The sequence below is a fragment of the Temnothorax curvispinosus genome, unplaced genomic scaffold (genome assembly GCF_003070985.1).
Source record: "Temnothorax curvispinosus isolate PA1 unplaced genomic scaffold, ASM307098v1 QBEX01010681.1, whole genome shotgun sequence".
NCBI classification, from domain to species: domain Eukaryota; kingdom Metazoa; phylum Arthropoda; class Insecta; order Hymenoptera; family Formicidae; genus Temnothorax; species Temnothorax curvispinosus.
In genome coordinates this window covers 356,701-383,808 of record NW_020220461.1, presented here as the reverse complement: position 1 = coordinate 383,808, position 27,108 = coordinate 356,701, and the positions used below count along the sequence as shown (strand labels likewise).

Genomic DNA, 27,108 nt, shown 5'->3' with positions numbered 1-27,108 from the left:
CGACGTCGGGCCGGGCGGCCGGGCCTCTCGGGACCTTGCGAGCTTCGAGATAAATCGCGCGCCGTGCGGCGGCAACTTCGCGCCGCGCGGCTCGGCGCGTCCGCCGCGCCGTCCACCAATGGGCGCGTTCAGCAGACACAACTGTTGAGTCTCGTCTTATCAACAATCTGCGTTGATTGGTCGGTTTTAAAAGTAAGAGCCAATCACGTTCGATTGCTACTGAGCGGTTTGTTCTGCTGAACGCACCCAATGGGAACGCGGGGCGAGGCGGGCCGGTGATGTAGCGAGTAGAGCGACGCATCGCTGATCGCATCGCGCCGTCGTGGTCGCGGCGAACTTCAGGCGATCGAATTGCGCTGTCGCGTCCCTCGGCACGCTTCCGCGTACTGGAACGAGAAGAGAGTCCTCGCCACCGTTTTTCCTTTCTCCACCGACGCCGCGGTCCTGCCGACCATGCCAAGTGTCTACGGAAAGTCGCGCGGATCACGTCGCGGGCGGTACGCACGCACTTAGTTAAGAACCAGGGCGGTTCGGAAAAAGCCGCGGCTTGTGTGCGTAAAGACCGTGGCGAGTGCTGCGGCCCCGTGAAAGAGGCGATTCCACCGCGCGGCGCGGGCGGCCCGTCGTCGGGATATAATTTGCTTTATCGATAGTTTCAGTGTCACAGGCCCTGCGGCGCCTATGCATATCTCCAGGTAACGCACGACCACGCGTCGCCGTCGCTCATTCCCCTTTTCCCGCCACGGCGTTCCCCGGCCTCGGCCAGCACACCTCGCGCGGGTCCCCGTTACGCGAGAATCTTGTTTACGTCGTGGCTTGTATACGTGCACGGCGAGCGCACATAACCTCGAAACCGACGGCCTCCGACGGTTGTCCGTTGCTCCGATAATCAGTACGCCCGTCAGCTTACCGATACGACGTCGAGTAACACGGTATTTTGTCCCGCTCACGTTCCACCCGACTGTTTCGTGAACCGAGGTGAATCTCCGTCCTGGCGTCCCTCGTGAAATATGTTGCCAAACCACCCGTGTAAAAAGGGTTCCCCAGTTTTCATTGATCGTCACCTAATCTAGTGTTCAGATCGTTATCGCATTGACACTTTTGTCTTGAAATATATTAGAATGTGATTTACATCGACAATCTTCTTTTTAAAATATGATATTGCCAGCGTTGTACCTTAAACATTAACATTGAGCTTTATATTACGTGAGATTTTTAGAGTATATTATAAATATGTTGTGTAAATTCTTCTAAACCGACCTATAGAAAGCACAATTTAAAGTATCCTGTAAGAATCTCATAGTTTCATATAAATCTATATAGATTAAAGGCTTATTTCTCTTTTGAACATTACCCGTTTGTTGTATTTTCTGAAAAACGAGATTGTACTGTTAAACATAGCGTATATGTGAGATAAGATATCAGTGACATATTAGTTAACATAGACCTTGTGAACAAATCAAACAAATTGTTGAAGATATCAAAATCGTGTTCTCTGTATTGTAAATCCCTTTCAACTCAAACTATGTCTTATAGATCTTTATACATAGATAAATATCACATTACAGAATTTGGACCGTGTTCTAGAATACATTAAAGATAAAGTGCTTGGTTACATTTGGTTGGTTTACTAAGTAGCCACCATGTCTGAAATAATATACCCGCAAGGGTGCAGATCAGTCACCGAAGATTTAGGTCCGGATGAGCTGATCAGAAGACTCAAGGTATACTTAGGAAGACATATCTTACCGCTGTGACAAACAATACATTTATTATGTAAGACACGATATTAAGATGTAACAATTATGTAGACACTAGCGCACACGTTGCAAGCTATGGGACAAGATGAGGGAATGTATCAGCAATACATACCACTGGCATTACATTTGGCGGAAGAGCACTTTTTAATGCATCAGAGCAAAGATGTACAATTACTGATTGCTTGCTGCATCGCGGATGTTTTAAGAGTTTACGCACCAGAGGCTCCTTATAAAGATGCCGATCAGGTAAATATTCCAGTTATAATTGTAATAATTTATTGAAGGATCCATTAATCATTCACATGAATTAATCATGGACTTATATCGAACTAAGCAGTTTATCATTGCTGTTTCTAATATGACTTTAGGTCAAAACGATATTCCTGTTCCTTATTAAACAACTGGCAGGTTTAAAAGATCCTAAAGATCCTGCTTTTAAGAGGTACTTTTATCTACTTGAGAATTTAGCTTATGTCAAATCTTTCAACATGTGCTTTGAGCTAGAGGATTGCCAAGAGATTTTCTGCGCATTATTTTCCCTCATGTTCAGAATTGTGAAGTGAGTATACCCGAAGATAAAAAAGAAAAAACAGATTGTTAAGATTTCTGCAATGTGATGCGATTAATACAACGTATTTTTAGTGACGAGCATTCTGGTAAAGTTAAAAGCTTCATGCTGGATGTTTTATGCCCACTTATTACCGAATCTGACATTGTCAGTAACGAACTTCTGGATATCATACTTATGAATATTGTAGAACCAAACAAGACGCAAAAGAAGAATGCATATTTGCTGGCTAAAGAGTTGGTAATCAAATGTAGCGATACATTAGAACCATACATTCAAGCGGTAAGTAATGAGAGTGTTTCTGCCAAGAAACAAATGTGCCGATTTTCTTAGAGACATTTATACAATACTAAAACTTTGTAATGTTTTACAGTTTTTCAATCATGTCTTAATACTGGGTAAGGAGGAGAAGAGTTTACAAATTTGCAAGAAGGTATATGATCTGATCTATGAGTTGAATCACATATGTCCGAGTGTCTTGCTGTCCGTCCTTCCGCAACTAGAATGTAAATTAAAATCCTCATCTGAGAATGAGAGATTGGGCGCTGTAGCATTGCTTGCTAGAATGTTCTCCGAAAAGGGCTCACAATTAGCCGTACAGCATACACAATTATGGCGGGCGTTTTTGGGACGATTCAACGATATCAGCGTGTCGATTCGTAATAAGTGTGTGCAGTATTCAATGCACTTCTTGCTAAATCATCCTGAATTGAGGAAGGATATCACGGATACCTTGAAACTGAGGCAACACGATGCCGATGAAAGTGTCCGCTACGAAGTCGTTATGGCTATAGTGACAACTGCCAGACGGGACTTCGAAGTTGTGTCAGATAGTGAGGACTTGCTCGAATTTGTCAAAGAAAGGACTTTGGACAAAAAGGTAGAATATTAAATTTAACACAGCTACTTAAATTTAATACTTACGTTTATGGCTTGAGTTTATTAATAATTATCTTTTCAGTTTAAAATACGGAAAGAGGCGATGTCCGGCTTGGCTATGATATATAAGAAACATTTGAACGATGCCGACGTGCCGCAGGCAACAAAGAAAGCGGTTATTTGGATAAAAGATAAAATATTACATGGTTATTATATGGCAGGCATGGAAGACAGATTGCTGGTGGAGAGATTGCTAAATACGTGCCTAGTACCTTATCAGTTGCAAGCTGAAGAGAGGATGAAAAAATTGTACCATCTTTTAGGTACAATTGATGATCATGCTTCTAAAGCATTTGTGGAACTTCAGAAGCACCAACTTGCGTATGTTATGCATTAATTGTTTTAATTTACAAGTTACTACACAAAGATGTCTTTTAATATAAATTAGTTTATTACATTTTTAGTGTGCGAAGGGCAGTAGTTGAATGGATAGACATTGTGAAGAAACCAGACGCTAAAAATGAGCTAATGACGAAGATTCATCAGATATCGCGCTTCCTGCCAGATCCCATGAAAGTACAGGAGTTTCTTCAAAAATTTAGCTCTCATATGAAGAAAGACGCCAGATTATTACAGGAAATGGAAACGATTGTGCAACCGAATGTCTCCTGCAAGGAATGCGCTGAAACAATCACTAAGGTTCTCAAAAAATTAGGACAGCCCGTTATGACTAATTTATATTATAATACAATTAAGATGCTGCTCGAAAGAGTAAGCTCTGTCATGATTGACGAAGAGGCAATTCGAGTAAGTATCTTATCTTTCGGAGTCTATTTTATTTTATTTTTTATTTATGAAGAAACGTTTAATATGTATGTATATGTATAAATCAGGTTTTGATCGGATACGTCTTAGACTGTTTAAAGGGAGGTAACGTGATAGACGAAATCGGTCTTAATCCGAATAATGCTGGGGAGAAAGGATTAAGACTATTAGTGGTAAGTCGACAATTCGGTATCCTAAAAATAAATGTTTGAATGTAATGTAATATAAATTTTTTTATACATTAACAGAGATAATTTTGTAACTAAGAGCACAAGTACATTATCCGAAATATTTCAGATGCTTTCATTTGTATTTGGTCCGCATTTCCTGCATAACGATATATTGATGCAATTGGTCAATTTGCTTGAATTGGAGGACGAGATGGTAGCACCGTTAGTTCTCTCTATCTTCACGTTCTTGGGAAAATATAAACCTCTATGCGACGTGGCGCCGGACATTATGAATCTTATGGTACCGATATGCAAGAACTTCGCTGAGACGGGAACACCGAAACAGGCAAAACAAGCTGTGAGATGTTTGTTCGTCAACATGACCAATATTCATGATACCATCTTCCCCGAGATCATCGAGAGAATTAAAAACACGCTGACGCCGACGTCGGAATATTATCGGACGTCTATAGTCACGTTAGGTCACATAGCGTATAATTTGCCAGAAAAATATCAAGTACAAATAAAAAATATGGTGTCCAGGAAAGTAAGTGCAATAAAGTTAACAGTTATAACGTTAACACTTGTAATAAGCATTTTAGTACTTTATTGTACACGGTATGATCTTTGCTTCTGCAGATAGTTAAAGAATTACTAGTGAAGGAAAGCAGCGAGCAAACCTCCGAAGCTATCGAGGGAGATTGGTGCAAAGAGGATGAATTACCCGAAGAGACGCGATGCAGATTGGAAGGCTTGAAGTGCATGGCTCGTTGGTTATTAGGATTAAAGTCCGACGTATTGTCAGCGCAAAAGACGTTCAGAATGCTGAATGCTTTCATGGTGAACAAAGGTGACTTGCTGTCACAGGGACGTTTGAGCAAAGCTGAAATGAGTTGGTTGCGATTGCAAGCGGGTTGTTCAATGTTGAAGATATGCGAACAGAAGGGCGTCGGCGATCAATTCACTGCAGAACAATTTTATAATCTTTCGCAACTCATGGTGGTACGTTCAGCGTGAATCTGTTCTTACGTTTAATATAATGAAAAATAAATTTCAGTCATAATTTATCTCAATATATCAACTTGGTACTTAGGACGAGGTCCCTCAAGTCAGAGAAGCTTTTGGTGGTAAACTACACAAAGGTTTAGGAAGAGGAATTCCAAACAAATGTCTACCACTGGATTTCATGGGATATTACGCTCTTGCTGGCAAGGAACAAGATAAGAGATTAAAATGTGTATTGAAGACATATATGCAGACAGACATAAATAAAAGGAGGGATTATGTGAAAACTCTTTCATTGGGTACTGTTGAGCGAGCTATGGGTAAGAGATTAAATAAGACACAGTCGTTAAGGCAAATTTTGTTAAGTGTTGTATTTATACCATTTCGTCAAATTAATCCACAAATTTCGTTACTTTGTAATTTCTCAGATCAATTGCCCCATATTTTGCCGGATTACATGCTAGTTTTCGCGGTACCTGTTCTCGCGCATGACCCCGAATTCACGAGTCATATGATGGTGAGCCAATTGAAAGTTATTCAACAATGTCTTTGGTTCATCTTGGAGCCTCTCATCACAAAGAACGAATATTATTGCTACGGATTCTACAAAAATCTCGTGGAACGTATGAAAACTCACAAAGATGCATTGAAACCTGAGGACAACGAAATGAATTATGTAATTATTATAAATAAGATTTGTCCAGCTCATTCCAAATAATCATTCGCGATTGAACTAATTTTAATTTTTGTTACGTACAGAAATTGTGGGCTGTTTGTGACTTGGCAATGAATGTAATATACACCAAGACTACCAATTTCGACATGAAGGAGTTTCCGAGTGAGACGCGAATTCCTACGATGTATTTTAAACGGTCAGACGAAACAATGCACAATCAGAAGAATTACTTACCTGTGGAATTACAAGTGAACATGACGAATCCAAAAGGAAAGGGATCATTCCACAATACACATACGGTTAATGAGAGACCACAGCGCAAGGCTAAATCCAAACAACAGAAGGAAGTAGGCATTGGGCCTAATGAAACAGATGCAAGGGTAAGATGATTTTTTAAAACAAGTTTGTGATTGTTTTCGGATATTTTTAGTTTGTTTAAATTGAACTGAATGTACAGGGTATTTTTTAACACTAATTACTTAGCACTATGCTTTATAAAAAAAATAAATCGCGAAGTCCTAAACCATTTTTCTTATAATGCTTGATAAAACAGTGATTGTTGAGTAAAGTTAATCCAATTAGCGCCGTCTTTTAGCCCGAGCCGGGCATCTAGTAGTGTGCTTGAGCGCGCCGCTGCTATATTATAGCACTTTGTAATTAGTTCTTTTAAAAACACCCTGTATATGCAAATAATAATAGATATTCCTGTTAATTATAATAAGGTAATAATTAAAGTAACAAAATAATTGTGATAGAACATCACACAAATTTAATACTCGAGTACGTATAATTGTTATTTCAAGCTGCAAGTTGGAGAAGTGGAATGTATCGATGCCCAGGTAACTTGAACGTAATATTAGAATAACGTTGTGTGCTCTTGCTAAAAATTTCCCTTTCCTATAAATATCATAGTGTTTAAGTGTGAAAAATGTGTATGTAACATGTATTTAGATAAATTTATTTTCAGCCTGCGGAAGCATCAGAGACCAGGATTCAACTGCCTGGTTTAGAAGAAGAGGTAAGTTCTCTTCTCGATTGCGAAAAATCCTTTAATACAAAGCGTTTAATATAATATTTTATATTTTTCGTGTTTTAGATCGAGGAACCACCAGCGAAGAGGGCATTAAGGGAATCGGATAAAGTAAATAAATAATTCAGTGATCGGACTATACCCGGGGAACACTGGGACGGGGAAAGACTTAAAGAACATGATGATAAGAAAATTAAAGAATCTAAAAAATACTTTACACAAATTAGAAAACAGAATATTTTGGTTATATATAACAATTAACTAAGTCGTTCGTGTATTTCTAGAGTGTAAGATTTTAAGATTATGACACAGTAACGTCAGGCTTATAATGCAAAGAGTTCTCTGGATTTGCAACTTGTGAGCAAGAAAAAAAAAAGAAATAGAACGAAAAGTTTATTAATTCTTCGCAAATATATGGACTCGTGAATATAATTTGATTCGCTGACGACAAATTTATGAAATATTACATATTCGTATTTCTCTCTTGTTATTTTTATGACTGATAGAATTGCGTTAAAGTAATTTACGATATAGCAAAAAAATTTCTTCAAATGGTCCGTGTCAGAATGAAAATTTTTTATAAATTTTATAACAGATTTTTCCTGGATCAAAACTCTTATTCGGTACACAATCATTATTCACTTTCACACTATGATACATGAACGTTTCTTTTTTAATCTATTTCGCAACTGTAATGAACGCTATCACAATATTATTTTACTAAAAAATAGTATCAGTTAATAAGCAAGTATATATAAATATTGTCAACATACTTTATTAATAAATGACTGAAGTGAAAACTTTCTTTTTAAAGAGAAATATACCCAGATATATCAATTAAATCGTCACTTTATAAACAGTCAAGGAGAATACTACAGTTTTGTTGCATAAACGATACATATTAGATAAGAAGTTGTGTGTCTATTGGCTTTGCGATCCAAAGTTGTTGGTTTTTAATAATATAATTATCGCCACACTTTCGTCGCGATTATTATGATTGATACACATTAAGTATGATCATGTGTAACAATGGAAAAAAAAAAAAATATTGCGAGAACTTGCGAAAACCTTCAACTTTTGTATTTATAAATAAACATAAAATTAAAATTATACCGATTGCGAAAGATTATTGCGTAATACCTTAATTTATGTCAATGTATATGCAATTCTTGCAATTTACAAGTGTGAAGAGATAAACGCGTTTCAATTTTATTTATTAAATATAATGTTCGAAGGATAGAAGATTTTTGAGTATGAATTTTTGAATGGAGTTTTGAGTAAAGTGGGCCTAGATTTTAAAGATTTAAGTTCTCAGCATTATAATTATTAAACTTAAACATTCAACTGTCTTAAATTTAAACATGAATGAAAATGGCGCATGAATTCGTGAATGGTGATGGATGATTGAAATCGCATAAATATTATAGAATTAACATATACCTATTACTTTTTCATAGAAATTACAGTACAATGCACTTTCCAACAATTATATAATTTTCCAAATCTGAAAATATGTCATTCTTTCTCTTATTATCATTGATATTTCTCTTTTTTTCGTGTAGTTTTCTCATTAAATTCAGTTTTCTCATTAGATTCATGCTATATGTTATCAATTAGCAAATATCTTTATATATATATATATATATATATATTATGCTGATTGAAATTGGAATACGATAAAAACATTTTTGAAATGTACGATCCTTTTCTGCATAGTACTGCAATTTTTTTCAAATAGGTCATAGATTACGAAAAATATACATAATCTGATTAAACAACCAATTAATCAGTGCTATTCATCTGTCGATCTGTGAGACATATGGCGTATTGTAATGGTTCTATAATAAAACAAATTAAGTAACACGCTGTATGTATGTGTTTAATCATAGAATTATGCGTGCCGCGTATATGTTACAAAATTAGCGCTTTTTAAAAGATTTTTTTTGGCCCTTTCCTTTCGTTGCAAATTTACTTTTTTGTTGCGTTTTAAATGTGTTCTGTTTTTTCTTGACGTTTGCTCTGAAAAAAAAAAAAAAAAAAAAGAAATCATTACATTATGTATTATAAATTTTGATAAAGAAAAAATTTAAAACGTACTCGTATCGCATTTTTTTAACACCCTTTTTGCTCGTATCCGTTAAATCAGCGGCGAACGATGATCTTGGTCGTTTCAATGATCCTAAAATAACATAATTTATTGAATTAACGACGTCTTTGATATAAATATGAAATTACAGATACGAAATTATACCTTTTTTAGCAGAATCACGATTATTTTCATCCATAACTGTTCTAATTTTCTTCTGCCTGTTACTTTTTTTGGCTAATCGCGCTTGATAGGCGGCTATTTTTTCTAGTTCTTTCTTAGCTCTATCCTCAGCTGTATCCTTTTTAGGGTCATTTTGTGCTTTTTTCTTTTTTTCTTGCACTATATTGGGAGGTTCTTTCTCATGCTTTTTATTTTTGCCAATTTGTTTCTTAGTTAATCGAAAATTATCTGAAAATATATAATTTAAGTAGTTTACAATCCGGAGGGAGCATATTGCTGTTCTTCTCTATCTTTCTTATTGGGATATAAAGTATTATATTATAATATGCTGTATTACCTTTCTCTCTCTTTCTTTCCTTATTGGATTGGAACCAACTTCTCTTATCCTTGCCATCTTCAACTTTAAGTAACTTCTCAACACGGTTAGCTTCATTCTCTACTTTAGCCAATTCTCTTTCACTCTTTTCCTCTTGCAAAATCCTTTCTACGTCTGGTTCCAAGGATTGTAATTTCTTATTATATTTCTCTATTATGTCAGGCGGTATTATCCTATTCTTGACCGGATTTTTCGCTTGCTTGATAACTTCTTTTACCAAAGAACGTTCCTGTTCTCCAGCTAACGATACAGAAACACCTCCACGTCCTGCTCTTGCAGTTCTCCCTACTCTAATAATTACAAACGTAATTTTTTCATATGTAAACAATGTGTTAGAAGCTTTATTTCATACCTGTGTATATAATGTTGAAGAGTAGCAGGCATCACGAAATTAATCACAGTCTTTACACCGCTTATATCTAAACCTCTTGCAGCAACATCAGTCGCTAATAAAATGTCAATTTCCTCGTCTTTAAATTTCCGAAGATTCTCCAATCGTTGTGGTTGTGTGAGATTACCATGAAGTTCCCCAACCTTAAATACGAAAAAAAGACAATATAAAAATTAATATTATACTCAATATTAGATATTATTCTTCTCTACTTTCTATTATATCCTAGTTAATGTTTTACTTACTTTCACACCTAATAATCCCAATAAAATATGCAATCTGTGAGCTTGTTTTTTCGTTTGTACAAAAACCATGGCGTGATCGTGGAAAGTTCGGCAAACTAACGCTGCTAAGATTGCTTCACGGTCACCTTCTCTTTCCTTACGTATGCTAAAATCATATTTATATGATAAATAATAATGATGTATTAGAAATAATAACTGCAAGTAGTTTATTTTACCGAATAAATTCTTGACGCAGATTAAAGGCTACATCTTGATTGCTATCCACGAATATTTTAATAGGTTTGTCAAGAGACACTGCAGCTAAATCTTTGACTTCTTCAGTCATGGTAGCAGAAAACAGGATAGTTTGTCTGCTTCTTGAGCATTGCTTCACAATGTATTTCATTTGTTCAGCAAAGTATTCATCTAACATTCTTAAATTAAAAGTTGATTAAATATAGTTATTATCATATATGTAATCAATTAATAACGACACAGTACTAAGGAAACATATTTGTACACTAATTATTTTACCTATCGGCTTCATCCAGAATTAATACTTCAATACTGTCCAAGGAAAAAGTAGGCGCATTTCTTAAATGATCGATTAATCTCCCAGGCGTTGCTATTACAATATCTGGATTTTTTCTCAGTACACCTTCCTATACAATGCATGTAAAAAAAAAGTATGAAGAATGAATTATCCAATTTTGGCTTTAATAATTTAAAAGAAGTTATATAACAGAGGATGAAATAATTTACCTGTACTTTCACATCCAATCCACCGACAGACAAACCAACTTCTACTGTTGTAAATTGAGCTAATTGTTTTGTCACTTGATAAACTTGCACTCCCAGCTCTCTGGTAGGCACAAGCACGAGAACACGCGAAATAGCGGGACCGTCCAACGGCCTGTATAATAATCTTTCCAAAGTGGGAAGCATGTAAGCCGCAGTCTTCCCTGTGCCCGTTGCCGCACAACCACAGATGTCACGACCCATTAAAGCTACCGGAATGGTAGCAGATTGTATGGGAGTTGGTTGTACAAAATTCATTGTTGTTATGGCCTAGAAATTTGTAAAGTTTTTGTAAATTAATCATTATATACTACTATATTTTAAATAGATTTTATACTTTTTATTAGATATTGATATTAACACATTTCATATGTGTATATACTATCTTGAATACTATTTTACAAGGTAATTGCAATGATATTACATACCTTCAGCAAAGGCCTAGATAAGTTCATTTGATAAAACGTAGCATGCGTTTGAGAATCTGTATATTCCTCGAAATCGACAGCTTCCTCGTCCTCTTCTTTCACAGACTTTTTCACTTTGCCTTTCTTCTCCTTGGTCTTAAAGGTATCTATAATTGATCAATAAGCGAGATAAGTATTTATATATTCCTTATTAAATGTATATGACATATGAATAATATAATCAATATTTCCTGTTATGTACGAGTATGTGTGTGCAAATATAAATCCATCAAAGTCGTAATTTCCATAAATTTGTTTCGGCTCTGTATTATATAAATAAAACTACCTTTTTTAAGTTCATCCTCAGATAGAGAAATTGTATCGTCATCCTGGTCTATTTCTGGTTCAATTTTAACAGGATCATCCTCTGTTCCAGCCTAACAATCATAATAGCAAATTCTTGTTTATAATCTCATCAATTTTAACAGTAAATATTTCATAAGACATTAAGATTTATTGTAACATATCTCATGACCATTGCAGATAATGACGTCACATACCTGCTTATATTCTTTCCTGACTTTCTTTATCTTGTCATCTAATTTTGTGTTCGGTTTGCGTTTAATATACTTGCTCAAGTCATTCCAGGGATCCTGATTGTGTTCAGCAGCAGTGAATTGGAAGCCACTGTCGAAGTCTTTGCTCTCTTTTTTCTTCTGCTTCCGTGGTTGATACTGATTTTGGAAGAAAATTATTAGCTCTCGAGACAAAACAAAGATATGTTTACAAAGAAAAAGAACATTTTACGAAACAAAAGTAAAATAAAGTAAAATGTTTTTAACAGGAATAGCTTGTATCGTTTTGACACAAAGCTTCCGTTTCAGCTTACGTCGTCCTCCTCGTCCGAATTCTCCGAATAATCCGGCACCTCCTGATCATCCTCGATTGTCTTTATCAAATCGCAGTTGTTCGTCATTTCTCATTACCTAAATAAAGCAGTGGCAAGAAAAACATGTGGCACTCGTTTTGGAGTCTTTGGAGGTTAACTCCCAACGACACCAACACCAACACGTGGGTGCGCACAGTAGACCAAGCCGCTCAGTAGCGGTCGAACGTGATTGGCTCTTACTTTTAGAACCAACCAATCGACGCAGAGTGTTGATAAGACGAACTCAACAGTTGTGTCTGCTGAACGCGCCCTATTGAGGCTGCGTTCGTCTTGACGCTTTCAAAGCATCGCTATTCGCTCTATCTTTGTTTGATGTTCGATGTGCAACGAAGATAGAATGATGCTTACAGCGCGCTGAAAGCGTCAAGACGAACCCAGCTTGAGTGACATGAAGTGTGATGCTTGATGCTTGAGAGGCGCGTGAATAGCTGCTAAAGGCAGTGTTTTCTCCACGATTGCCAACATATGCTTATTGTTCTGCGACATCGTACGCAACTTACTTCAGTTCAGACCAGTTCAGACCTTCAGACCTCGTTCGTCTTGTGGAAATTGGCGGGAAGCACATTCGCCTCTCAGAAAATGTCTGTATGACGCAGTTATCGGTTTCACGTGCATGACATTTCGCCGACATGGGTATTTTAGGCTTGTCAAAGTTAATAGCGGACATTGCTCCGGAAGCTATCAAAGAGCGAGAATTGAAGCATTACTTCGGTATGTGGTTACTTGTCTGTCTTGCGTTTGATTTTGTGCCTTTGACCGAGAACCACGATCGACACGATCTTCGTATCTTGGCGACAAAATTTTACTATCTGTATTCTGCATCCTCATGTTACAATCAATTATCGAACTTGTTTTTAATGTTATTTCTTCTATTTGGCTTCAGGTCGCAAGATAGCTATCGACGCATCCATGTGTTTGTATCAGTTTCTTATAGCTGTGCGCAGTGAAGGAGCCCAGCTCACGACCGTAGATGGCGAAACAACCAGGTATATTTCTTGATTGCACAACAATCTTTTGTTACAAATTTTATCTGATTTTCATCAAATAATACAGAAAATTAAGATAAAAACTAATTGGCAACATAAATTTTGTTACGCAGCCATTTAATGGGTACATTTTATCGTACCATACGCTTGGTGGAGCAAGGAGTAAAGCCTGTGTACGTATTTGATGGAAAACCACCAAATCTGAAAAGTGGAGAATTAGCCAAAAGAGCTGAAAGGAGGGATGAAGCACAGAAACTCCTGCAGGCTGCTGAAGAAGATGGTAATGACATATATATCTTTATTGCTGTAATAATACTCTGAAAATAATGCATTATGTTCTATGTAAGAAGATTGCAAAAGATTATTATAGTTATTTTTTTATTAAAGGAAATGTGGAAGCTATAGACAAGTTTAATAGGAGATTGGTTAAAGTTACGAAAACTCACGCTGAGGAAGCTAAAGAATTACTTCGGTTAATGGGCATACCTTATATTGATGTAAGCATTTATGTGAAATCGCAGTTTCTTTATTTATTCCTAATGGATATTTCCTGCGCAGGCTCCTTGCGAGGCCGAAGCTCAGTGTGCCGCTTTAGTGAAAGCTGGTAAAGTTTTTGCTACTGCTACGGAAGATATGGACGCACTCACTTTTGGCTGCAATGTGCTACTACGACGCTTAACCTTCAGCGAAGCCAGGAAGTTACCCGTACAGGAGATTCATTTCGATAAAGTTCTAGCGGGTTTGGAGCTGAATCATGATGAGGTGTGCATTCAGATTGTGTTTACTCAACAATGATTTTTTTATTACAAGTTTATTCATTATTCTGAAATAATACATAATTTACAGTTCATTGACCTCTGTATTATGTTGGGATGTGATTATACAAATAGTATCAGAGGCGTTGGCCCAAAAAGGGCAATAGAGTTGATAAAAAATCATAGAAACCTTGAAAAGATTATTGACAATATAGATACCAAGAAATATCCCATACCGGAAGATTGGAATTACAAAGAGGCAAGATTATTGTTTCAAGAACCAGAAGTATCGAATCCAGATGACATTCAGGTATTGTTTTTTATACCGAATAATTTTTCCTTACGTAAATCAAATATACTGAATATTCTTTTATCTTGCAAGCTAAAATGGTCCGAACCAGATGAAGAAGGTCTGGTGAAGTATTTATGTGGTGACAAGCAGTTTAACGAAGAACGGGTTAGAAATGGAGCAAAGAAACTTCACAAGGCCCGAAATACGTCCACGCAGGGCCGATTGGACTCGTTCTTCAAAGTTTTGCCAAACTCGACTCCGACTCCAAAAAGGAAGGTGAGATATTTCTCGAACTATTATTATTTTATATCTCTGAATCTTAATTAAATAAGATATTTTCTTTACACATTATTATAGGCGGAAGAAAAAAAGACACCGGCTAAAAAGACGAAGGCAGGTAACAGCAAATTTCGCGGTAAAGCAAAGTGAGAGTAATTTTACAAATTTGACAAAAAATATACAACAATGATAGCGTACTCGTGTCTTGTATAAAATGCTATTTCGGCACAGTGTCTTATACACATGTCGCGCGTTAATTTTTTTTTATAAATTTCTATGCAAATTGCAGTCTCGAACTAATATAACCATAGTATAATTTTTTCTATTTATTTCGCAAAATATATACAATATTCATGTACAATATATATTATGAATGTATCATAGCGAGCGTTCAACAATAATCTGTCGCAGCATGTTTTTATAAAAATCTTAACAAACAACATTGTTACATCATTTAAATTCAAGCGGATAATCAGTATCATCATATATATTGTCATTATCATGTATCTTCATCATATATTATATATTTCATTTCTTATTAATATAACTTGGCAAGGAATTTAGAAAAGGATTCTAGAAAGTATTCTATGTCTATTCATTATATCACATCAGTCTTTATTGTAGCACCAAGCATGTTTGAACTACCATTTCTTGGTTTGCAATGATGTAAATATTTATTAACAGTATACGGCAATGATTGGCGGCAATAGCCGCCAAAAATTATACACTGTTATGTACAAAAGATATATAGTCGCGATATAAATTTCTTCCAATGATACTGTCACTGAAACGTTATAATCGTACTACCAATAGAGTTTGGATCTAAGACATGGAGCAACGCTCGCTCGATATTGTATGGCGCGTACACCCTGTCCACAACCGTTTGCAATTGATTCGCATCGGTCAGCTCGCACAATGTTCGCAAATATGCGACATTCAACTTTGCTCCTTCTTTCCATTGATGCATGTTAAATCCGAACATGTACTATAATTTAAAGTATCAGTCAGTAATACAGTTGATGATTATTAATTGGAATGGAATTAACTGGAATAAACCGATACCTGAACCAATAATTTTATTCTAACACATCCAGCAAATATGCTTCCACAAATAAATCCCAGCGAGTCCGACGTCAATTGTTCAGGAACAGTTGATACATAGGAGCCATGAGGCAACAAGTGTTTCTTTAAAATATGTTCTTGAAAGGGTTGATTATCAGTATAAAAAATCGCATCGTACCTGTAATAAGATGGGCTCGATATAATTAAAAAAACACTACTACATTTTCTATTCTTTCATTTAAATAAGATAATTTGAAATATAATTATAAGTCTTGTGCAGAGAACTTTTTCGTACTTATCGTGTAATTGTAGTTCCTTTTCGATGTCAGTTTCGTTTATTATCATAACTTCGTCGGCACCCAATGCCCTCATTATGGGCACGGCGTCTGTTCGGCAAGCGGTTACTACATATCCACCCCATAACTTAATTAATTGCATCAAGATACAACCGATCGGAGTACTTCCGCCGAAAACGAGAACTCTATAACGATAATATTATATCAATTGATATTTCAGATACAAGAGCTAAGAGTAAGCATCAAGAGCATTACCGTTTTCCTTTGGCATTGCCTTCCTTGATGACAGATCTATTAACTAAAGCGTCCCACGCCAAGCAACCATTGTAAGGCAGGCTGGCGGAGGCTTCGAAGTTACATGATTTAGGCCGTCTTGCTACTTGCGTTTCTGGAACAATTATATATTCCGCCATCGTGCCAGAAGCCCACGATGGCACGGCTAAAAATACCTCATCTCCGATGTCGAAGTTGATAACGCCTTGTCCAACGTCGACTATCACTCCGGCGCAATCCCTCCCTAAAGTTACAGGTAGTTCTTTCTGTTTCTAAATACATACGTTCGTGCATTACAACGATATTGCGTTGTATTCGGATATCGGTGGGCGTTCGGGAAAGTTTTTACTTACTCCTGAGTTAAGTAATCTTCTATAAATCCTAGAGTAACCAGAGCATATCTTTGTATCGATAACATTAAGTGAAGCGGCCTTAACTTGTATGAGTAATTCGTTCGATTTCTTAATCGTTGGCATTTCAGAGTCGTCTATCATCAGCACACCCTGTAGCAATAACGAGACACGATATCTATATCTACACTCAAAACTGTAATAGGATGTCATGCCTGCGTTTGTTTATTCCCATTGGCAATGTGAATAAACAAACGCAGGCATTATACACGATATATACCTCGATACCGTAATAATGGTGGCAGGCAATAGCTTTTATATGATGTACATGTCGAGAGGCAGGTTTCCAAGTTACGCCGATATAGTAGCCGGTTACAGTTCCAATCATCAGGCCTGTCAAGCAAAACATCGCTTCTCTCCTCGACACTGAACAGAATATAAACAAACATACGTGCGATAAAAATCCACTTTGGCGCTACATACAGAAACGCGTGACATTGTTGGAAACATTTTTGAAATATTCAACGTACCTTTACCAGCACACAAGGTTCCCAGTTGGCGATAAAAATCTATTGTGTTCCATTGACTATTGTAATACTGAAACTGAATTTCTTGCCACCCTCTCTGTACAGAGGCAGCCATGCCCAGCGCGATGTCTTTGGCGTACTGAGCGTGTTGCTCGTCGCAAAGCTGCTGGATAAATTCTTGCAACTGCGCCAGCCAAGCCGCACACCATTGCTGTCCCTGTTGCGCCGCTAGCGATGCTTGAACCTTCCCCCAAATTTTTTTGTGTAGTATACTGAGATTTCTATGAATAATTTATATTTTATGCCAAGCGATTCGCACATTAAGTCTGAGACACCAAAATATTACATAATATTGAAATATTTATATAATAGTGACACACAATATACTAAAACGTTTATCTTTCAGTTCAAAAGGAAACGTGAAACTTATGTAATTTTATATATTGCACAAATATAGGTCGTTTCTAAGTATACACTGCGAAGTCACGCGAGTTCCATGAAATTTGAAAACAAAGGGCAATAGGAGTCAGTTCCAATTGTTCCAAATTGAAAAATTATAATTGAAAATGTATAAAGTAAGATTATATAAAGAGATCTGAGGGAAATCCGATTACCTGCAACGTTTCGAGCTGATTCGAGAGGTGAAACCAAACTTCGTCCATAACTTGTACACGAAAATGGGGGGAAAAAAAACCAGTGCGACGGAGAGAGAGAGGGACGTTGCAGCTTTAACGCATTTTACGATAACGCGAGAGCGCGCGTGGGACCTCGGTAAACGTCAGTTGCAGAAGCGGCACGTTTATAAATAAACGATTAACGCATTGCGTACGACTCGAAATAGAATATCAAGTTCGTGGTGCGAAGCGCGATGACGGGTCGACGAACATCCTGGCGACTCTCGACGCGGGTCAACGTCTCTCAATCGGACAGCTAAGCTCGCCTGCCGACATGTCGCGTTCGCGGCGGGGACTGTAATCCCTGTCCCTCCTTTAAATCGACATCGGCACGTCGCGGATACGTGGGCTAGGTTAGCTCGCGCCGTGCGTGCGGTTACGGTACGGCGTGAACTTGTTTGCTTTCGGAGCGTGACGTAACGCGCCGGAGCGACGCGCGCGCAACGCGCAACTTCAGTCAGTCCGGCGACGGCGGTCACGTGACGCCGTGAATATCGCGCCGTTTAAATCGGAGCTTCTTCTCGGTCGGAGTGACGGAGTTCACGGAGTTCGGTTCGGAGTCCTCGGATTCTCGGATGCGGGGAGACGGTCGCGGCTCGCGGCTCGCGGCGGCTCGCCGGCTTTGCGAGCGCGAATTAAGTAACGTCCGGAGAATGAGCGCGGTGGTTTCGTCATCGCGAAAAGACGCGATTTTGGAAGACACAGACTTGTAATGTGACGGTCGGCTACGCGCGACGACGGTGAGTCATCCATGCAGTCGCGTTCAAGTCGCGTTTATTCATCCGCACGACTTGTCGACTTGTCGCGTTAATGGCGACTCTTCTCAAGATTCGAGAAAAGAATGATAGAGAGGAGGAAGAAAGAGAAGAGATGAATTGATAGGACGATCGAGATATTTATGTTTTATATTATATATGAGGGCGCGCGAATATTATTACAATTATACATGGTAATATTTTGTACCTACGTGATTTTTGCGAGATTGGCACTTGACAATTTTGTGCCGTTACCGGACGGTAATTCAGCTTTGTCAATTAATATATGTGATAAATTTCTCAGTAGGTGGTTACTCGCGCATAAGCGCAATATTTAGAAAAAAAACGAGAGGATATTCGTATCTGAGGATTCGCGCGAAGAGATGTCGTATTTTCCAGATTAATTTCAGTACGAATTCTTGCTTGATAATGCATATAAGTACGTCATTTTCTCAAACGCGATAATTTCAAATGGTCGCGTTCGCGGTCTTCGTCGATAAGTACGATGAAGTACCGTCGATAACGTAACGATGTATGTAGTGGTATTACTATATATCGGTAAAAAGATTTATGCAAAAGATAAAGCTACATGTCAAGTTCGTTGGATAAACATGTAACACTAATAGGTATGCTAAAATTATCGAGTACACGCAAGCGAAATTCGAGTAATGCATCGTTAGATGACAGCACACAATAGTTTTTTTTAGAAAGTGTCTTTTGCCGTAGCAAATATAACAGCAATAAGACTGCAATAGTAAATAGATTATATGCAAGTTATTTAATATGAGCTTGTTATATAAATTAAAAAGGAGAATATTTACAACGCTAAAATATGGTCAAATTAACTTCTTGCTCGATAAGCTTGAAAAATTTATAAAATTGTTTTTTAATTTTTCTATTTAACATATAATATTTTCGATTTTATTTTTAGATTGATTTAAATAATAGAAACTTTCATATACCTATAATATATATATAATTCGGTATGTTTCATAACATACCGAAAAATATTTATCAAATGTTTTAAACTTTTTTGAATACTTATATCGTCGAACCTGTTTCATAAATAAAGTCAATGCGCATAAATTTAAATTCGTTACTGCGCATAATATAATTAAAGTATGAATATAATCGTAGAACGAATAAAATTATGATCCTTTTGATCTAATCTCTGATTCTATTAAGTATTTAATTGAAGAAGAAAGTAATGTTTTTAAGAATGTGTTTCTCAGGTCGAAAATAAAACAGAATAAAATCTCATTAAATACAAATAAGGATGTAAATATCTAACCAGTAGTATGACGATAAACGGTATAACGGTCATTTTATTCACTCAAAACTTGTTCCGGGATAATCTACGATTTAAAATCATAGTAAATAATTTTTATATATATTTGATATCTACGAATTTTATATTTGATATTTACGATTACGAAGAAAGTAACGTTGCTCTTTAATCTTAGAAAATGTTAATCTTCTAATACACAAACTCACCTGACTACAAGATATTAATTGCCACATTTTATATATTATATTACATATAGTTTTAATATTATATATATTTCGATTTAACATAGATCACGTGTAATATATAATATTACTGTGCTATATGTAAATTACGACATATACACGTGACCGTATAACGCAGAGACATTTCTTTACGTCGATCCATCTCTCTACTCTCTTACTCTATCTTCTTTATCATTGTTTTCTCAACCCTGAAAAGGATCGTTATATAAATGCGTGCAAGTTGTTGATATCTCGCTGCTGATCGCGTGCGATTGTTCCAGCGAGAACGGTCGCGGCAATTAAAGTCATCGTGACATTGACCCGCGCGACTACCGTGTTCGCTTTTAGTGAAAAATACGCGTACGTCCGCGCTCACTTACATTTCGACAGCGTCGCGCGGAGCATCGAACAAACGTTAATCACGTATAAATGTCGTAAATCGACCCGCGCGTCTCACGGCTGCGATCTGCGATCCGTGACGATCGCACAGGGTACCGATACTCGACGTACCAAAATGCGTGTGTGTAAAATAAAGAGTATATGTAACCTTGTGCGTAAAGTGCATTAAGAGTGTCGCGAGTGTGTCGTTTGATCGTTACATACTAAGATATATGTATACATGTGTGTGCATGACACGGCGGCGGTTTAAGTTCTCTCAAATCCGATATTCAATCATCTCGGCGCAAAAGTGTCGCGGTATTTTCTATCACGTTGGAAGGTAAACGTGTGTACATACGTGCGCACGTGCATAATGCGCGTCGGTAGTGCCGAGTCAAGTGCCGCGCGCGAACGTATCGCGTTATTAATCGATGTGCGTAGCGGTAATTAACCGCGTTTTTTCTCCATCGATCGGTGGGCGAGTGGACGGCTAGATCGAGGGTGCAGCCATTGGCGCGGAGGGACAAACGCTGCTGCGCAGGATGGTGAGTACAATTATCCTTGCATTATAATTATCTATTTATTCGGTGCGTCTCATTGCGGTTTAACAAACGCTCTGTTGCTCAGCGGAACAAATTAGATGAGACGAAAAGTGGGATTTACTTTCGTTCGCAGAAAATTAAAATAGCGCGAATTCGTGATCTTAGTACGTTGCTATAAATAAATAAGAAACATTAATATTGAATTAAAGTTAATGTTGAATTTTCGTTAACTGTGCCACTAAAATCGCATTGTATATGAATACTAATAAAAAAAAATATAACGAGTTAATTGGTAAAGTCCGTTTGTGGACGATATTAAAAATGTTATATTGCTTCTTTTCTGAAAAATTCCATAATTGGGCTTTTTGGATGCTGGATCATCGTGCAATGTTATCGTGAATCTTATTTCTCATCTTTTGAGATCTTCTTATTATGGTTTTCTATATAGAGTTCGCATTGGTTCGCACTATTCTCGCGTCACATTAAATTTCGCGCCGCGGTTATTATATCTTCATTCTCACGTGTACTTTCATTGTCGCTATTTCACTGCTCCCAATCTAAAATATTAAGATAATTAGTCTTGCACATGGAAGATCGCAGCGCATCTTCAGATGTGATTTTCAAAGCTGCGATCTTAAACAAGAAATCACGCGATATAAAATATTTTTCCGTCGAAATGCCTCTATATTTCGCGAGGAAGAGTCTTTTTCTTTATGTATGTATCTTTCTTTTCTCGAAAACATTTTCGTGTGTTCTTTGCGTGCTGCGTTCCTCCCGTAAGAGTCAATTCTCCGAAGACTGCGTCCATTTCGCCACAGCCGGCACCGGCAAATACTTAATTTTCATCTTTTACGTCATTGCGTCGCGTGTAACGTCGAGCGACGCCTCTCGGCAGTAAATTTTGCACTTTCGATAATTTTCTTTTTTTTACGTACGCGCCACGTGTCTGTTAAACCTTCCGCCGCGAGAGCCGTCTCTCGATTTTCTCGGCGGCGGCGGCGTACACCGCGGCGCATATGCATACGCTCATTTTCCGCGCCGCGCTCGGGGCCCGCATTAGCAAGCCGTTCGATGTCCGGACACGTCCTGGACGAGTCCTGACGTCCGTGTATCCGGAGTCTCTTCTCCACGAGGCGACGGATACATCGACGCTCGCTCGTGAGAGCTTCATTGCGTTAAACGCGACGAAATGAGCCGTAACCGAAAGCCCGATCGCGTTCGCGCGCGTGAGCTCGGTGAACGTAATCGTGGAAAACGTGCACATGCCGTCAGGAATGACAGGAATCCCGCGATCTGCCTCAGTCTGTTTTTCGACGTCATCGTTAACTCGTTTTCGATATCGTTTGGCCGGATCCGGACCAAGCGAGCGCGAACAAACACGAATGAACGTATAGCGACAGTGCGGCGACATCGTTCACGTTCATTGAAGCGAGTTGTTGATTCGCGTTCATTCGCGCTCGCTCGCTTAGTAGGAATCCGGCTTTACTATGCACGCCCGCGCTTTTAAATGTCTCTTTAACGGCATGGCGATCGGCATGCGTGATTTACAGTGGACACACACTTTCACCGAACTTTCAAATATCAATTAATTCAGCGGCGTCAATCGACGTGCGTTGCATTGAGACAGAATGAGATATTAATTGCGACACCCTCGTGCCGATCTACACTGTAACAAAAAAACGGAGAAAAACGATTCGCGTAATCCATAATTGAAATAAATAGATATAAGGAAGTTAATGATGGTCTCCGGTTAATTTCTCACAAGCACAACTTTCATCTTAATATAAATCTCTCGAGCAAAATTGATATATTACAATGTTTTTTCAAATTCTCGTTAAGAAGTCCACTCCGAGTTAAAACGTGTTGATCTTCCTGGTCGAAATAAAACGTGAAATCGAGATTTCAAAATTTTACATTTCTCCACATTAATAAGGCCCGATACTATCGGTCCGTTGATAGTCCGCTCACGGTCCGATCAAATATTCTTTCATTATTTATAATATACGTATCCACACTATGGGTAACGCTCAAGTTTTGGTCCGGTCTCGCTTCAGCAACGAACGATTTGAAAGAATAAACAATGAAAGAATATTTGATCGGACCGTGAGCGGACGATAGGGTGTATCGGGCCTAAAAAAACGCCTTTGCCTATCGTGATTTATACTTCGAGAGAATTTATTCGCAACGAAATGCACGAGAAGGGCCTACAAAAACGTCACGTGTGTGTACGTGCGCGTACACGTGGGGTTCGCGTGTGTTGGGTATGCAATACGCCAGGCAATAGAGTCCCTAACCGCGTGTACATGCGTACGGGATCCTTTATTGTCGCGAGTATTCAGCTTACGACGATTTCCCGTTCCCCCGCGCCGACAAAGGGGCGACGAGGCGAATATGAGGTATCGCGCGACTGCCAAAAAGCTGACTGCACTGTGCGCGCGCGCGCGTATACGTGTATGCGTGTATGCGTCCCGCGCGTGTGCGGTGACGCGCGGGACGCAGAAACGCACGCGACAATCTCGTATTCCCATCGCGCCGTCTCGTTACGGAGCGTCTTGCGGCGCCGCGACGATAAAGGCGCCGGTAACTCATTGTTCATACCCGGGACAATGAGCGCGCACCGGCGACTCGGCCTGATTCTGAACGAGACTTCTCTCTCCACCGCGCGTATATAAAACGTTTCGCCATTCGTCCCCTCTGCCCCGCCGCGCGCGCATCCCGTAAATAAATGGAAGCTGCTGATGCTGGCGGCGCGGCGGTCTGACGAAATTATTAGCCCGCGGGCCCGATAAAAGTGCGAACTTTATAATAATGGAGCGTTGATGAGCGAATATAATGTGATAGAGGAATATTAATATGTAACGTAGACATATTATTATTGCTTACATACATTTATTTAATTTTATTATGGCGTATTATCGAAAATAGTTTTTAGAAGTTTGGGTTTGTTTTATCGTTTTATAGATTTACTTAGGGATTACCAATGCGACTAACATTTCTGTCGTAGATTAGATTAATCTAGTAGCATTAGTAGATTCTTCTTAAACATACCCGAATGGAATTTGTTAAAATTTTTAGTGACATGAAGAAATTATTAGAACACTCAATATATTTTTTTACAATTCTTAATGGCATTTGGCTGTAACTCTCTGAAGCACGCTATCTTAATTTTGCCGAGTGCGTGCATTTCTTCACGCAAAGAACCCCGTGTCTTGAACTTTCACGTCGTTTCCAAGTCAGTATCGCGCCAGAGCCAAGTGTCGATCTATGTAGCTGGCGATAGTAGGAAGGCCGGCAGCAGTCGACGGGAATAAAATCCCGTGTCCGCGGGAAGCTTCTGTTTGGCCATGGAAATCGGTAAAGGAGGTCAGCGTATGCAAATAACAGGGTCGCGAGGGCCGTCGCGGAGCCAGCCGGGAGGGTCCCGTGAGCCAACGGACAAGCAGCGAGGCGTCGGCGGCGTCGGCGTCGGCGATGGCAGCGACGGAGGGTATATCCACGTTCCATTTCGTTCCATTCCAGCCCTCTCTTGTTTTTCCTTCTCTCTCGTTCTCACACGCACACATCGTGGGCGGTTTTCCCATCCCTCTAACGCTTCCATAACTCTCGTTCTCTCTCTTTCTCTCTCTCTCTCTCTCTCTCTCTCTCTCCTTCTCGTTCTCTTTCTCTCTCTCTCTCTCGTTCCAGCTTTTGCCAGAGGAGCCAGCTTCGCGTTCTCCGCAACGCTCTCGTTTCCCTCGTTCCGAACTCCCATCCTCCCAACGTCGTCGTCATCGTCGTCGTCGTCGTCGTCTTCCGTCCTCTTCTAGCCGCTACTTCAGTTCCTCGTTCAGTTCCTCCGCTCGAGCTTCCCGTGGCAGCGGCGACCGTTACGGCCCCATATATTTCCGCAGCCGGTGTTGGAGTCACGTCTACGAACGTAAAGGTGCCTCCGCCACGCTCTGCTCCCTTTCCCTTTCTCTCTCTCTTCTTCTCTCACTCTCTCTCTCCCTCCCTCCCTCCCTCTCTCTTCCCTCTCCTCCTCTCTCTTTCTCTCACTCTTTCTCACACTCTTTCTCACTCACCTACGCTGTGGAAACATTCGATTTTTACGATACGATACGAGCGAGCTCTCGGGCCCACCGATGTTCGTCGTTCGTTCCCCGCATCGGCATCCAGTTTTGCGTCCCCATCTCATCGCTGAAACGTGCGCTTCCTCCGGTTTTCGATTTTTTTTCTTTGTCTTCAATCTCTCTACTTCGGGACGCAATTAAATGAGAAGCTTTTTCATATGTTGTAGACAGTTGGAAAGATATCACTTTCGAGAATGTCTGACGCTTATTAACTAGAATGTATAATGATCTTATCTTAATCAGGAAATTCCTCATATTAGATACTTATTTTTTTTCTGCAGTCGCACAAGAAGATCATTTTAGATCATCGATTGCAATATCAATCTGTCGCGCTTGAATAAAGAATTAAATATTCTTTCCGATATCAATACGATTTGGAATCCTGTATAAGAATTAGCTATTATGTAAAATTGAAGATTTTAAAATATAAATATAACCGTGCCAACATCACTCGTAACTGAAAAACTACAATTAATCTAAGCATGATCAGTAATCATGCTTACGTGAAAAATGTTCCAATTTTACCCTCGATATTCGCCAGTTGGAGGGTCGCGAAAACAGCTTCGAGCCGGCACGCCGGGGTGACTAATCCACTGAGTGTTAATTAAAATAAAGGCACGGCCGCCACTATGCGGGTAAGTAGAAATTAGCGTGGGGGGTGCTCGTGGGGTCGGCAGCAGGACAAGGGAACGGAGGGTGGCCGAGAGAGAACGGTGCAGATAGGCCAGATGTCCACCCTTTCGTGTGACACATCGCTGTCGCGTTTTTTTAGCGCGAGCCGGCTCGCGCATTTTGGTTAATGCGACTAGCTATGGACACACGCTTAATTGCTTTAATTAAAATTCACGTTACGCGCCGCGACGTCGCTGACGGCGGACATCGCCGACGTGTGCGTGTAAGCTTATTCGTCGGTTGGCGTAACCCCGTGCAGCGAAGCAGCGGGATTCTCATCTGGAAAGAACGAGCGCGACATTCTTTTACATATTTTTGGAGAAACTCGTATATAACTATAATATCTGTCGCATGAGAAATTGATTTTTGTCTAAACCTGTTAATGAGGAACAATGTTTTGTTGCATTATTCTAAATCATTGTTGTATAATAGTTGTATACGGTTGTATATGTAATGTATTATGCCGTTATTTAGCATAATATCAAATATAATGCGAGTTATCAAAAGGATTGCGGATTTACATCTGCAGTTTCACATTTTGCACATACAGACGGAAAAATATCCGATTACAATAATATTTTCATAATCGATATGGTCCAAGGAACATCTGTCGGTTATAATTCGACTCGCTGCAATATCGTTCCGATATGCCTTTTTCGGGGCGCGTCGGAGAACCGACCTTCCTAAAATTTTTAAAATACGTGCGGGCGAACAATTCCCCTTAAAATTCCGGAAGCGAGCTAGCGAGAACCTGGGTCTCGCGCGGAACCTCCCCGTAACTTCCTCTCAAGCGGCGCGTACACGTGTCGGCGATTCGTTATATCGTTCCCCGAAAATTTCGCCGCGAGGCTGAGAACGGAACGTTTTTTCTCTCGTTTTTTTTCTTCAACCACTAGAGAAGTCGACGGGAGAAGGTGAGCTAAATTCGAGGGTTTTTCGTGGCTCGGTGGTGCGTCGGTTTGATAGCCAGGGTCGACGGTAGCCACAAGTGTCCGCCCGAGCGCCCTCTCTCATTAATTCTCCACCCTTGTTACTTGTTAAGGTAGGGCTGCCGGCTCTCTCACCCTTACCCTCTGGCCTCCGCCATACTCGCCCCCATCCTTGGCTCTGCGACTCGCTTTTCCTCCCCTGTCGCCGCCGCCGCCGCCGCCCGGAGTTGCCGCGGCAGGGTGGAAATCCTCTCTTTCTCTCTCTCTCTCTCTCTCTCTCTCTCTCTCTCTCTCGAATGAGGAGGGTTCGTGTGAGGGTCGGCGCAAGTGAGGGAGCGCGCTATCCAGAGAGAGAGAGAGAGAGAGAGAGAGAGAGAGAGAGAGAGAGAGAGA

At 39.4% G+C, this 27,108-nt stretch overlaps 5 protein-coding genes across 8 annotated transcripts in view; 3 read left to right on the top strand and 2 right to left on the bottom strand.

Annotated features, from left to right (window-relative positions):
* The first annotated feature begins 333 nt into the window (after positions 1-333).
* LOC112460635 (sister chromatid cohesion protein PDS5 homolog B) lies at positions 334-8,776 on the top strand. Of its 3 annotated transcripts, none has more exons than XM_025025421.1 (17): positions 334-695; positions 1,569-1,724; positions 1,812-2,006; positions 2,129-2,319; positions 2,403-2,610; positions 2,702-3,208; positions 3,290-3,588; positions 3,672-4,014; positions 4,101-4,205; positions 4,330-4,749; positions 4,842-5,204; positions 5,296-5,527; positions 5,636-5,883; positions 5,967-6,263; positions 6,687-6,722; positions 6,851-6,901; positions 6,980-8,776. In XM_025025421.1, exons 2-17 carry the CDS (start codon positions 1,644-1,646, stop codon positions 7,034-7,036), a joined length of 3,633 nt encoding a protein of 1,210 aa, XP_024881189.1. In that variant the 5' UTR covers positions 334-695; positions 1,569-1,643; the 3' UTR covers positions 7,037-8,776. The 3 variants fall into 3 exon arrangements, with proteins under 3 accessions (XP_024881189.1, XP_024881190.1, XP_024881188.1); XM_025025420.1 differs by lacking the exon at positions 334-695 and adding an exon at positions 822-978 and having other exon boundaries at positions 6,980-7,036; XM_025025422.1 differs by lacking the exon at positions 6,687-6,722 and having other exon boundaries at positions 335-695.
* On the bottom strand, positions 7,745-12,629 carry LOC112460636 (probable ATP-dependent RNA helicase DDX27). Of its 2 annotated transcripts, XM_025025424.1 has the most exons (14): positions 12,508-12,629; positions 12,268-12,364; positions 11,939-12,112; positions 11,725-11,815; positions 11,400-11,545; positions 10,936-11,241; positions 10,708-10,835; positions 10,410-10,607; positions 10,195-10,339; positions 9,911-10,092; positions 9,520-9,848; positions 9,165-9,410; positions 9,011-9,092; positions 7,745-8,932 (listed from the first exon to the last, which is right to left on the bottom strand). In XM_025025424.1, the coding sequence occupies exons 2-14, from the start codon at positions 12,352-12,354 to the stop codon at positions 8,833-8,835; spliced, it is 2,214 nt and encodes a 737-aa protein (XP_024881192.1). In that variant the 5' UTR covers positions 12,355-12,364; positions 12,508-12,629; the 3' UTR covers positions 7,745-8,832. The 2 variants fall into 2 exon arrangements, with proteins under 2 accessions (XP_024881192.1, XP_024881191.1); XM_025025423.1 differs by lacking the exon at positions 12,508-12,629 and having other exon boundaries at positions 12,268-12,445.
* Positions 12,630-12,732: 103 nt separating this feature from the next.
* On the top strand, positions 12,733-15,210 carry LOC112460638 (flap endonuclease 1). Its single transcript, XM_025025426.1, has 8 exons — positions 12,733-13,038; positions 13,211-13,313; positions 13,427-13,593; positions 13,701-13,810; positions 13,872-14,075; positions 14,160-14,378; positions 14,451-14,636; positions 14,718-15,210. The coding sequence occupies exons 1-8, from the start codon at positions 12,957-12,959 to the stop codon at positions 14,787-14,789; spliced, it is 1,143 nt and encodes a 380-aa protein (XP_024881194.1). The 5' UTR covers positions 12,733-12,956; the 3' UTR covers positions 14,790-15,210.
* A 162-nt stretch (positions 15,211-15,372) lies between these two features.
* On the bottom strand, positions 15,373-18,250 carry LOC112460637 (reticulon-4-interacting protein 1, mitochondrial-like). The gene is made up of 8 exons (XM_025025425.1): positions 17,762-18,250; positions 17,151-17,391; positions 16,901-17,046; positions 16,624-16,773; positions 16,253-16,542; positions 15,997-16,182; positions 15,702-15,879; positions 15,373-15,624 (listed from the first exon to the last, which is right to left on the bottom strand). The coding sequence occupies exons 1-8, from the start codon at positions 17,807-17,809 to the stop codon at positions 15,421-15,423; spliced, it is 1,443 nt and encodes a 480-aa protein (XP_024881193.1). The 5' UTR covers positions 17,810-18,250; the 3' UTR covers positions 15,373-15,420.
* A 2,352-nt stretch (positions 18,251-20,602) lies between these two features.
* LOC112460629 (serine-rich adhesin for platelets-like) overlaps positions 20,603-27,108 on the top strand; it is a 117,119-nt gene continuing 110,613 nt past the window's right edge. The window contains exon 1 of the mRNA XM_025025415.1: positions 20,603-21,008. The gene's annotated coding sequence lies outside the window, so the exon portion shown is untranslated. The remainder of the gene's footprint in view (positions 21,009-27,108) is intronic.

Coding starts and splice junctions, on each gene's coding strand:
- LOC112460635 (XM_025025421.1), top strand. CDS start 1,644: ATGTCTGAAATAATATACCCGCAAGGGTGCAGATCAGTCACCGAAGAT. Junction 2,007..2,128: donor CTTATAAAGATGCCGATCAG/GTAAATATTCCA, acceptor ATATGACTTTAG/GTCAAAACGATATTCCTGTT. Junction 3,589..3,671: donor CTTCAGAAGCACCAACTTGC/GTATGTTATGCA, acceptor TTACATTTTTAG/TGTGCGAAGGGCAGTAGTTG.
- LOC112460637 (XM_025025425.1), bottom strand. CDS start 17,809: ATGGACGAAGTTTGGTTTCACCTCTCGAATCAGCTCGAAACGTTGCAG. Junction 17,047..17,150: donor AACCTTGTGTGCTGGTAAAG/GTACGTTGAATA, acceptor TATTCTGTTCAG/TGTCGAGGAGAGAAGCGATG. Junction 16,543..16,623: donor GAAGATTACTTAACTCAGGA/GTAAGTAAAAAC, acceptor GTATGTATTTAG/AAACAGAAAGAACTACCTGT.
- LOC112460638 (XM_025025426.1), top strand. CDS start 12,957: ATGGGTATTTTAGGCTTGTCAAAGTTAATAGCGGACATTGCTCCGGAA. Junction 14,076..14,159: donor TGGAGCTGAATCATGATGAG/GTGTGCATTCAG, acceptor CATAATTTACAG/TTCATTGACCTCTGTATTAT. Junction 14,379..14,450: donor CGAATCCAGATGACATTCAG/GTATTGTTTTTT, acceptor TTATCTTGCAAG/CTAAAATGGTCCGAACCAGA.
- LOC112460636 (XM_025025424.1), bottom strand. CDS start 12,354: ATGACGAACAACTGCGATTTGATAAAGACAATCGAGGATGATCAGGAG. Junction 9,093..9,164: donor TCGTGATTCTGCTAAAAAAG/GTATAATTTCGT, acceptor ATGTTATTTTAG/GATCATTGAAACGACCAAGA. Junction 8,933..9,010: donor GTTAAAAAAATGCGATACGA/GTACGTTTTAAA, acceptor TTTTTTTTTCAG/AGCAAACGTCAAGAAAAAAC.